The sequence below is a fragment of the Melospiza melodia genome, chromosome 15, assembly GCF_035770615.1.
Source record: "Melospiza melodia melodia isolate bMelMel2 chromosome 15, bMelMel2.pri, whole genome shotgun sequence".
Classification (NCBI taxonomy): Eukaryota; Metazoa; Chordata; class Aves; order Passeriformes; family Passerellidae; genus Melospiza; species Melospiza melodia.
Window position 1 is genome coordinate 13,335,390 of NC_086208.1, and position 11,848 is coordinate 13,347,237.

Consider the following 11,848-nt stretch of genomic DNA (forward strand, 5'->3'; position numbering starts at 1 on the left):
TGGCTGTCAGAAAAGCAACATTTTAATCAACAAACTTTGTAGACATGAGGCTTCCCACTAAGGGAACACACAGATTCCTGCTTTCACCAGCAGCTTCTACCTCCTGCATTTTCAAGGCTCAGCATGGTCTCTCCAAGCTTCCCTCAACAAGTATTTCCAGGGAGGGTGGCCTTCCAGAATCAGTCACAGAAGCAACATTCAAGTCAGTCCCTGGTGAACTGACACTGCAAGCTGTGTGTCCCTTGCCCTGCCCCTCACACTCTCCTGGCTTTCCGTGGGCGGCAGCCGTTGTGGGGGACCGGGCTGTTGTCGGTGATGGAGATGATCTCCAAACCTCCCATTGTCAGCCCCTTGATGGCAGCCTGCAATGAAAGCAGATGACAGCTATCAACACACAGAACAGCAGAGAAGGGGAAAAGCTCAGGGCAAACCAATTTCGTCCCCCATCTAAAAGTCAACTTGTTCCAATGCTTCTCACTTCTTAATTCTTAAAAATAAGTAACCCATTCAGAAAACCCAGTTTGAACTTATCTGCTCTAGTCCTTTCTTGAGCATTCCTACTGATTTTCCTACTTTAGCCATAAGAAGTCCCAAATACAGCTTTTATTCTATCTCCAACATGGTATTACTCTAAAATTATAATGACTCTAAAAATTCATTACTGGGCACTTGGGTGAGGAATCCTTTACATCAGCTTCAGAAAAACCAAGTTAATTGAAACCAGCCTGAGTTTAGAAAACATCCATGACAGCTGAGAAAATAAAGTATGGAAAAGAAACTCCAGCACCTACTTTGCGTCCTGGTCCCAGTCCTTTGACCATGACTCGCACGTGCAATACACCCTTCCCACGTGCTTTCTGTGAAAAGAACAACTAGTTAGTGTTCTCTCTGACAAACTCTGGCTCCCCTGGTGTCTTTCATTTTCATAGTAGTATTTAAGTAAAATTAAAGATTAGGTAGTAATGGATAGAGAAGACATATATGAGGATTACTGCAGAGACACTAAGAGCAAACAAGGCTGGGCCATGGCAGTTCAAGAGAATTTCTGTGCTAAACTGTGAGCTCTGCACACAGAGAAAGCTCTCAAATCAAACTATCTGTGCCCTAAAGCCAGAGCAAAAAAGGACATATCCATGGATACGTGACTGAAGTGGCAAGGGACTAACAATGACTAATTCTAAGTTGTTTTCCCTTCTCTAATGTGGCGACTTCTCCCCTGTGAGCAGTGGATTCTTTCTGGAGGGTAAATGAGAGAGCAGGCAAGCTTTAGATTTGCTGTGCAGGAGTCCACACCTTCAGGGCAAAAATTCTAGGGGTTTTCAAATTGGAAATGAAGAACTGCTGTACAGCACAGCCCTGCTGCCACCACGTGGAGGGAGCCACCTCTGGCTCTCCTTCTCATTGTGCTCTGGTGCAATTAACGTACTAACTACTTCAACAGTGACAGAATCAATCTGTCCAAGCACTGCTATACAGCTATTATCAGGCTCCAACAAGCACAGATTAATAGTGAAGATGTTCTTATATCCCTCTGAGTCAACCACAATAAGCTGTTGGCCAGCAGTGGCACCAAACTCCTCTGGCATGAAAGGCTGAAGTGAGTTCCACCTAATTTAGGGTAAGGATTTTCAGTTTAACCTTGCCTCATTCTGCTGTAATGAGGACTATGACACAGCCAGCCTCAGCTCCTCCACCTGGACACCCACGTTTTTTTTCAGAAAGAGTTACAATAAAGGACATGCAGCTGGAATGAACAGGTGCAAGAACATCACTTCCTCTGACTGGAACGGCTGGCTGGAGCTCACTTCTGTGGCAGAGAGCAGATATAAAATATCCAGACAATAACTACAGCTACTTCTCAGCCCCCTAAGGTGCAAAACTTGAACTGCTGCTGATTCAGGGTCTACTACATTCCCCAAATGACTGAGAAATGTTCACTTAGGAAAAGAGGAGGCTGTGCAGACTGGTGCTAGGGAAGTTACAATCACACATTTCCAATCAGCTCAGCTCCCACTTGGGGCATTTCTAACAGCTCTTTCAAACACACTTTGTGTGCAAATGAAACTCCAGCACCACAGCGAGCCAGGGCTGTGCCCAGGGGCAGGGCAGGCAGGCAGAGACCCTCTGGAGGTGGGGATCACAGTGGGCACTCACCACTGCTGCTGCCATGGCTGCAGTCTGTGCTGCGATGGCTGTGCCCTTCTTGGCGTTCTGGAAGCCCTCTGTGCCGCAGGACGTGCGGGAGAAGGGCTGGTTGTCAAAGCTCACCACCTGGATGTGTGTGCTGCAGAGGGACAGGGCAGAGGGAAGAAGCAAGCTGGAACAAAGCTTTATTCTCCAGTTTCTCACTCACCTTACTGGCATAACTGATTTCTGTCTCTCTTTTAAAGTATCCCACTCAAACCCACTGCAGAGACCACCCAGCAGTGACCTGGTCATCTTACAGACCCCGGCAGAACCTTTCTGGAGAAGGTGTGCTTTATCTCACTCAGCCCTTTCAGATCCACCTCTCACTGCATTTTATCTCTTCTATTAAAACAATGCACAAGACACTTTTAGAACTTGAAAGAGCCTTAAGCAGTAACATATCACAGGAGCAATCACTGATGAAACACAGCTGTCTCATGGAGAATATGATAATTTTTTTAACACCTGCACAGAAACAGTGCTATAGCATGGGCTGGAAGTAACCTGCTGGTAAAACTATCAGCATCTGATTATTCATCTCAGAATGTAATCAAAACATATAAAAACAATCTCACTGCTTTTAAGACACTCCAAGAACAGGTACGCTCCCCGAACACCACTGAAGTTTAAATCAGTATCATCTTCCCAGCTATGAACACAACTCCCTTGGCTGTTTTCCTCTGAGCATTTAGATCGCAATGATGACAGGCCAAACCCCGGGTTCGAAGCTTTGATTTCACACGAGAGCAGGAATGGAGCAGCTCATTTGCTTACTTGTTGTACGTTGCTTTGATGTGAGCTATCGGGACCTCTTCATAAACCTTGCCATCCCACCTCATGGAGTTCCTCTGCAGGATTAAAGAGCTGAGAAGCGAAGTAAGAGTTGTCAGGCCTCGCTCTTTAAATATTACAAAGTTTCATTTCATATCGGAAAATAAAGAAAGAAGGGAGCAAACCTCCGAAAAACACAAGCTGCGTTTCTGATTGAGTCAAGCGGCTCCCTCCCCTTCCTCGGCTGAAAACCCACCGAAGGCGATAAAACCTCGCAGCAAGAGGCAGATGGCAGCGCCCTCCCGGCGCGGCCTGGCCTCGGCTCTCACCTCTGCTCGGTCGCGCTCTGCTTCTCCGTCTCCTTGGCAGCCGCCCCCGCTGCGTCCTGCAGCCTCGGGGGGCCGGAGCGGAGCCCGCGGCACAGGGCGGCGGCGCGGCCCCTGAGGAGACAACCGCGGTGAGCGCTGGGCGACAGCGGGCAGCCCCCAGCGGCCACCCCACAGCGAAGGGGGCCCTCCCTCCCCGCTGTCCCCTCGCTGTCCCCCCGCTCCCCACTGCCCGTCCCGCCCGCTCCGCTCACCCCCAGCCCAGCACGCGTAGCCCGGCCAGCGCCATGGCCGCGCTGATGGCGGCGCTCGGCCCGCGCCGGGGAGCGGCCGCGCGGAGCACGCCGGGAGCGAGGAGGGGACATGGCGGGGCATTGTGGGGCGCGGGCCATGGCGGTGCGCCTGGGGCTGCGGGCGGCGGGCAGCGCTCGCTGGGTTTGTAGCGCTGCCGCGCCGCGCCCCTGGAAGCTTTTTGGGGCGATGTGCTTGTTGAGGCTTCCCCGAATCACGCAGCCTCTGGAAAAGGAGGAGGAAGAGGTGGCGGCGCTCATGGAGCAGGTAGAGGGGGATGTGGGGGTGTTGATGGGGAAATGGCGCCCTCAGTCTGAGGCATGAGGGGAGAGGGACGTCAGGGGCTGGTGGCCTCGCACACACCGTCTGTGATGTTGCTCCCCGAGTGCTCTGCGTGCGATTTGCCCCACATCTCGTGGGTGTTGGAGGTGTCCCCATGGTCACCTCCATGGTGCTGGTGTCTCTCTCACGCTCCTGCTGCAAGCAGGGAAGCCCTGCTCAACCTCAGGAGATTCCTATTGCCTTATTTTCCTGAGTTGGAAATAATTTAATTCTGCCTATAGTGCTTGTGGTTTAAGAATTCTTTATGTTGCTCTTCTAGATAGAGCTGGAGAGGAGCCACTATTCAGATCATGAAATGCGTAAGCTGGAGGAGGAGGAGCAGCTCAAGAAGAAGATGGAAAGCTTGTATGACGAGGACGAAGCTCGTGGCAAGACGGTCATCATGGCTCAGGACCTGGAGGAGAAGTGGGAGCAGAAGTTTCTGCGGTTCAAAGCTGCCCCACGGATAACAGGTACAGCCTGGAGTTCGTGGTGGGTGATAACAGCCAGATTGTTTGCCAGAGTGCGATTCAATAGAAGGAAGGCATTTTTGTGTCTCTTTTTTTGTTTGTTTTAAAGAGAGTCTTGAGTCTGTGGCAGCACATGTGCAATTAACTGTTTGACAGGGAAATCAGCGTTCCCATGCTGCAAAAAAAGTGTATTTTCATGAAGGTAAAATGATGAACATACATGTGGTTTCCAGACAAGAGAAATGTTTGGTCGTTTGGTTCCCACCACTCTACTTGGTGCTCTTGATTTTTGTGAAGATGGAGATCCAGGCTGCTTATTATAGAGTCCTTCTGGATAGGAAAACAGCAGCTGAATCCTGCAATTACTTCTAGAGTGACTGAGAGCATTCTTGTCTAGATTTCTGTCATATTCCATGTACCCACATTTGTGCATTGTTTCTGGGTATGAGGCACACAGGGTTGATAACCAAGGGGCTCAGAGCACGCTGCAGGAGACTTTGTTTCCAGCATGTGTTGATTTTTGGCAGATGCTGACAAAAGCAACGATCGAACGTCGTTGAACAGGAAGCTGGACAGCAACCTGATGCTTCTGGTGAAACAGAAAATTGGTAACCAGGAGCTGTGGCTCCTGCCTCAAGTGGAGTGGCAGCCTGGAGAGACGCTACGGAGCACGGCTGAGCGAGCCATGGCTATGTTTTTGGGTGTGTAGCTTGACCCTCCCTCTTGTTTGTCCCAGTGGTTTCCTTCCAGTGCCCTGTCTGAGGGATGTTTGCCATCTGCTGTAGTGAAATCTCCCATTTGCTGGGAAAGGGCATGAGGCAGAGGGCTGGCACACTGGGAGTTGGGATCTCTGGCTGCCAGCAGCAGCAGTGCCATGTCTGACCATCATGGGCCATTTGGGGGGTATCACCAGACACCCCTGAATGTCTGGGGTTGCTTTGGACTTCTCTTTCCCTCTTGTTGCCCTGTAGTAGCTTTTGTGGCAGATGGGTGATGAGGGCAAACATGTGTCCTTGCTTTTCACTCAAGATTGGCAAAGCTGGATACCCTCCCCTTCCTCCCTCTCACTCTAAGAGGACTCTCTGGTCTCCAAATGAGCTGTTTTTTCATGAGAAAAAACAACATTTTTTCACAGTATTTCTGCCAAAGAGGGAACAGTCAGTCTGGCTTATGCAGTGTTGTTGTTATACAGGGAGCAGTTATTGTTGTTCTGTGTTCTTATGTCTTACTCTCTTTCTCTTGCATTGCTGGCTTTTTGCAGGAGATCACATTCAAGCCAAAGTCCTGGGGAATGCACCATTTGGGATTTACAAGTATAAATTCCCCAAGGCCATCAGAACTGAGAATAACGTGGGAGCCAAAGTCTTCTTCTTCAAAGCCTTCCTCCAAAGCAGTGATTTGTCCCAGGCAAAGCTGAAGGCGGATCACCTGTGGGTCACAAAGAAGGAGTTGGGAGATTACCTGCAGTCAGAATACCTGAAAAAAGTCAATAGATTCCTCCTGGACTTGTGAGCAATGGCCTGTGCTCCAGCAGATGGGGAAAGTGTGGGACATGGCTCCAGGGAGGAGCATGGCTGGTTGCTTTGCATGGTCTGGGTGTGTGAGATGTTCACTTGGGTTCTGGAGGATAATTTGCCTTTGCCTTATTTCCCAGTTCTCTTCACTGGCCCTGTACTGAATAAATATTAAAATTTATACTCGGAAGTGAAGCTTTCCTGAGGGAGTTCTTTGCTCTTGTTGAATTCTCCTCCTCCACCTCCTCTGGAAATGCATGATCCTTTCCTCTCCCAGGAGTGTGATTCCCTGGGGCTGTGCTACCCAGAAGGTTTGCTTTCCTCTCCAGACTCCTGCCACAGGCTCAGCCTCAAAGGGTTTCTCCTTGCTGTAGCTAATGCTTATCACTGGCACCTGCTCTCTGATAAGAGCAGCACTGGAGGGTTATCTGTGTGTCCAGGTGGGAACAGACTCTCCTGAACGCCAGCCAGGACAGGAAGGGTTTCTGGGGGGATGTAACAGGGATATTCACACCTTATTAACTTCTGCCTCAGGTAGCCTGACCCTCTTACCCCAGTTTCTTTATTAGAAGATCTATCCTGGGCTTGTGTGATGCTGTCTTGGCCCTCTGGGGCTGGTTCTGTTGTTGGAGGTTTTTTCTGGTTGTAAATGTTGCTGTTCAGTAGTCAAGAGTGCTGCTGGACCTCTCAGGGAATGAGCTTGCTCCAGCAGCAGGGAGAGAGGGAGGAAATAACTGTCATAAATCATCCAGAGAGAGTTTGGACTCCAGGGGTGGAACTGGAGATTGCTGTGTGTACTTTATCAATCCTCTGGGAGCTGTTGAGCTCCAGGCTCAACAAATTAAAGTTATCCTTAATCACTCTGCAAGACACTGGGGTGGAGGGTAGCACAGCAGCCTTCTATTTTCCAATGCTGGACAGTCTGGGAGCTGCAGGTTTGCCATAAATTACCAACAAATCTTGGCTCCTGGAAGCATCCTCACAGGCCTGGCAAGGAGGCTGAGTCTGCAGCAGGGAGCAGTGGCAAGGAGGAAATAAATGTGGAGCAGAACGTGTGCCTGAAAGGCTGCAGATTTTTGGCTGCTCTCTGAGGTCAGCACTGCTGAAGGGAGCCCTATTGCCTTCTCCAGGACCTGAGGCTGCTGAAGCAGGGGGAGGTGAGTCCTTTTCTCAGGCTGTGCCCCTCCTGTGGGGTGCATGGGTGCAGTCAGTACAGATTTTCTCTGCCATTCTTGTTTCAGGCCGTCCCTGGCTCCAGAAGATGCAGCTGAGACCTTGTGGCCACAGGTTTAAGACATGCCCTTAGCTAAAGAGCCTGCCCTGTTTCCCACACCAAGGCAGGTTTTGTATTGCTGGGACAAAACTTTGAAAGTATAGAAAATGCTGTTTAATCTGTGCTGGCTCCCAAAAGACAGAGCACAAATGAAAGAAAAGGCTGCACTGAAACCTTGCTGATCTTCAGACACAGGCAGTTCCTATTTCTGGATTACTTAGGCTGCAAGTCTTTGGGCATTGTCTGTGCTGAGAGATGTGTAGCTCCTTCAGCAGTGGAAAGGTCAGAATCAACAGCATCCTTCATTTTAAATGCTTTTTCCTTGTCCTCAGACCTTCTCACAGGTAGCATGTGTGTGAGAAGCTTGGTCTTTTCTGAAAGCTGAAAGTGTTTTTTCATCACCTGAAATAAAAATTCCTTCTTGCAACCTGTGTGGGAACAGCACCATCTATTTATTTATTTAAATTATTTTCATTTTTCCTGTAGGTGATTTTATTTAAAGCCACTCAGCCAGTTGCTGCAAACAATCACAGATCCTGTAACTCAGAGGCTTTTGCTCAGTTCTCCTGTGTGATCTCTTCCCAGTCTTGGGGAGAGGGAAGCTGGAGGATCCTAGAGGATGGTTTGCATCTTCTCATTTCCTCTACTCCCAAACTCCTGCAGCAGGTCACTGAGGCTGTTCTTTTCCTTTGGGAACTTGGTGGCTGCAGGCTGCCTTTCCACTCAGCATCAACCTGTTCCCATGCTCGGAGCTGCAGAAGTCTGAGCAGGCTGGTGGTAAGTGCTGAAAAGGCAGCACAAAGCCTGAGAGCCTTTCCTGAGAGAGCAGAAGGAACCTGTGGAGTTGTGGCTGTGTGAGAGCTTCTGCAATCCAGCACAAAGAGCAGGGGGAGCATTTTAATTTGTTGAAACACAAAAACCCCCTTGCAAATGTGATGGAGAACCACCAGAGTTTGTCTGGGTATTGAGGGAGGCTGGAGCTTGTTTGCACTCAAACCCTGGGGGGTTTTTCTCACCTTGACAAAGTCCCCTCACATGAGATCTCTGCCAGAACCTGAGGCTGCACCAAGTGCCTGGGGAAGAAACTGAGTTTGTTGTGGTTCTTCAATGCAAGGCAGGGTGAGATCAGTTGAAGAGCTCTCCTGTGAAGGGTGCACTGCAGAGAGGAGTTTTGGAAAGGACCTGTAACTCCTCACTTTGAGAGCAGCAATGCTCTTATCTAAGCAGTCCCAGGTAAGATCTGTGCTGCTGTTACCCACTCCTGACTGTGCACACCAGAGAGGATGTGCAGCTCAGGCTGCAGAGGCTTTCTGCTCCTCAAAGCCAGTTTTGGCATGGGATGCTTCCATTCTTAAGGGTCATACACAAAAAGCCTCATTTTTTCTCTCTCCAAGGGGAAGGAAGCATCTGAAGATGTCCTGGCCCTGGTGTGATGCAGTGCAGCAGCTGTTGCTGAAAGTCTCCAGTAGCAGACACAAATGGAAGGAGCAGTTGCATTCTAAAGCTCTGGCATCTAAGCCATTGCTTAAACCACCATGTTAGAAGAGAGAGCTGAGGGTTTTCTTTGTGGCAAGTTGACACTAACGCTCCCCTCCAGTGGAGAAGAAATAACAAGTACTAATAAAAACACTTCTCAGCTTCACAGATACTGTTTTCCTTTACTTTTACAAAATTGTTGCTTAGCTGAAATCCCTCCTTGTCTGTGTAAGTTTCGGGGGTTGGTGCTCTCTTAGCAGAGCCCTGCTTATATGTTTTGTGATAGTTTGAACTGTGAACACTTTCTCACATAATGGGAAACTCCAGTAAAAAAAAAAAAAAAAAAAACAAACAAACCAAAAAAAACCCCTGCTGTTTGTTGCTCCTTCTGGCTTCTTTATTGCCCCAAGCAATGAAAGTCTTCAGAATTGGGAAGATAAATACATGTGGAGTCAGGAGAGGTCTTTGGAGCCACAGGCTGCACCTCTTCCTGCTCTCAGAACACCTGTGGGAGGAGAGATGCTATTCTCCCAAACAGAACCATGAGCAGGGATGCATGCTGGGGGTGCAGTAGCATCCTGAGGCATCCTTGGCTGCCAGGCCAGGGGTGAGCTGGCTCAGGGACAATGGGAACTGTGCTGTCCCAGCTGCTGCAGCCTTTGGCCTCACTCCCTGTCCTGGAGGATGAATCATCTCCAGCAGCATCAGTCCCTTTGCCTTTATGTTCAAGCTCCCATTCTTGTGCTGGATCTCTTTGTGCAGGTGCTGCTCTTTCCTGCTGTGCTCTGCTGCCTGCAGGGGATGGAGCCCGGGCTGCTCTGCTCATGGCAGCCCAGAGACCCAGCAGAAGATTGGTGGGAAATCTGCTTGAGGTCACCAGTGATATGAGCAGACTAAATCCCATCCTTTTGTTTTTGGGGACACCTTTATCCTCCCTTTTCTTGTGAAACCCCTGTGGGCTGGTATAACCAGCATGTTGGAAAGACACAGAGTGGGGCAGTCAGGAGGCAAGGTTTGAGTGAATCCCTGCAAAAGCAAGAATGGATATAAAATATGGGGTACTGCTGGGAAACTTGTACTCAGGGTCAAATTTCCTCAGAAGCTTTGTTGATACTTCCCAATCCTTGACATCCATCCCTCAAAAAGGAAAGACAGGAATTTTTGAGGTGACTGAAATGCTGACAGCAGGAACCCCCTTCAGGTAGTTCCAGCTACAGCTTTGCTGTCAAGGCTACTTTTCCCTAACAGATCTTGTGGGGTATAAAATCCTTTGTCAGGACTTCATAAGCAATGCTTGAAGACCCAGGGGAATTTCTCAATTGAATTATGAAGTGTCTTTCAGCAATAAAGCTTCAAAACTGAGGCACAGCAATGAAGCCTCTATGGAGAGAATGCAGGGCTTTAGGACTCACCATCAGAGCCCACTCCAGGAGCAGGACTGTGCACTGCCAGCAACTGGCTCTTTAGCTGGCTGCTGAACATCCAATTTCATAATTAACCAATGCAAAAGTTGAGGAACAGATTTTTCAACTAACAGTTTGAATTTTAAGCTGAACGCTGTTGGAGCTTAAGGTGGTCGTTGATATTGAAAGAAGATCATCTTCTGAGGGGCTGCTCTTGCTCTCAGGCAACTGGGCAGAGGGAGATTGGGGACATCATGACATGAGGCATGGGCCAGCACTGCTGCTGGCTTTCTGCTCCCTCTCATCTATCAAAGTAATTATACCCATTACATTTCTCCTTTCAGGTTTTACCCTCCCAAATGTTATCCCTCAGCAGTAAACCTGTGGGGTGAGTGAATTATTGGGGAAAAAACCTAGGTGTAATCCAGGTTCAATGGGCACATAGAAAAAACACACTGGGTTTGGAGGATGGCTCAGCCAGCGTCCTACTTCTGCAGGCAAATAGAAATTTATCTTGATGTGTGTATATATCTAGTTTCATGATCTGTGAGCTCTTAATAATTGGTTTGGTTACCTGCTGGCAGTATTCTCTCTGTGTAGAGCTTTCCCTAGCCCCCAGTTAATATAATGGGTCACAAATCCCATCTGCTTTTGAATTCTGAGTAATCCTTTTGTTAATGTTGCCTATTGCTGTTCTGGAAGCACCGGAGGAAACCGGAGCCATGTGCTAATCAGGAAATTTGGTTCTGCAGGTTCTGAAGCTGCTGCCCTGCCCCACCTGCCCTTTCCAAATGCCCAGTTTGTGTCAGACCCAAAGCCCCCCTCTGCAAAACAGCAACTGCTTCCCAAGCTGGGAAGTGGCAGGGCTTCAAGCTTCAAGTGGCACAGGCTGTAAATGTTGGATGAGCTTGAGCAAAGAGGGGTCTGGTGAGGAGTGGGCAGCCAAGATGTAAGGAGTTTGGAGAGGAGGGAAATTGGGTGCTCAGGGTGTCTGATCCCATCAGTGCCCTGTGTGGAAGGGCAGTGAGTCCCCCATTTTAGGAGGTGGCACCCATGGGGACCCACTTTTCAGCCTCTGCTCCATCAGCACTCTTGTCCCTCCTTAGGGAATGTGGTGCAGCAGGCAGTGCCTTCCACCAGAATGCTGGAGGGTCTGTGGCTGGCAGAGGCAGGAGGCAGAGAGCAAGATGGGCATTACCTGTCCCAGATCTTTCTGGATTTCATATCTGTTAATTTTCTCTGCCTGCAAATAGGATTATGGTGAGTCTTGCCTGTTCTCTCCTGCCCTTTTGGGTAGATAGTTATCTGAACCTTTTCAGAGGAGCAAGAAGCTGCCAGACACCCCCTAAGGTGATTCCAGGTACATCAGCTCTCGAGATTGCCTGAAGACAAAGTTAAAATCACCAGCTACTGGAGCTTGGCAGGGACTGTGTTCTTGCTGCAGTGATTACCCATGGATTGAACTGGGTGGGAATCTTCAGGGGTATGTCCAAGCACCAGAATATTCCAAGTCACAAAGTCGGTGCTTCTTGATTACTTTTGTTTTCTTCCTGATTTTCTCTAAGTTTTCAGTCTCCTGCACAGCTGTTAAGCCTCACCCTTCACCCTTTTCCCTCATGCTTCCATTCGTCTCCCTATTTTTAGCCTGTCTGTGGCACTCTTCACACAATGCCTGTGTGCACTGCTTTGATCAGAGCTGCTGACGATGATGACATGACCTTGAAGGCAGCAGCTTGCAGCAAGTCAAGCTGTGTTGTATTTGGTTAGCTTCTTGTAGCTGGGCATGGTATCACAACCCAGGCAGGCACACAGCATC

The 11,848-nt window shown here is 49.1% G+C and overlaps 2 protein-coding genes across 2 annotated transcripts; one reads left to right on the forward strand and one right to left on the reverse strand.

The window, feature by feature from the left end:
- On the reverse strand, positions 1-3,591 carry MRPS11 (mitochondrial ribosomal protein S11). Its single transcript, XM_063169864.1, has 6 exons — positions 3,539-3,591; positions 3,288-3,398; positions 2,962-3,051; positions 2,155-2,284; positions 792-857; positions 1-362 (listed from the first exon to the last, which is right to left on the reverse strand). Exons 1-6 carry the CDS (start codon positions 3,571-3,573, stop codon positions 255-257), a joined length of 540 nt encoding a protein of 179 aa, XP_063025934.1. The 5' UTR covers positions 3,574-3,591; the 3' UTR covers positions 1-254.
- Positions 3,592-3,647: 56 nt separating this feature from the next.
- Positions 3,648-6,075, forward strand: MRPL46 (mitochondrial ribosomal protein L46). Its single transcript, XM_063169866.1, has 4 exons — positions 3,648-3,842; positions 4,177-4,369; positions 4,894-5,067; positions 5,628-6,075. Exons 1-4 carry the CDS (start codon positions 3,648-3,650, stop codon positions 5,876-5,878), a joined length of 813 nt encoding a protein of 270 aa, XP_063025936.1. The 3' UTR covers positions 5,879-6,075.
- The last annotated feature ends 5,773 nt before the right edge of the window (positions 6,076-11,848 follow it).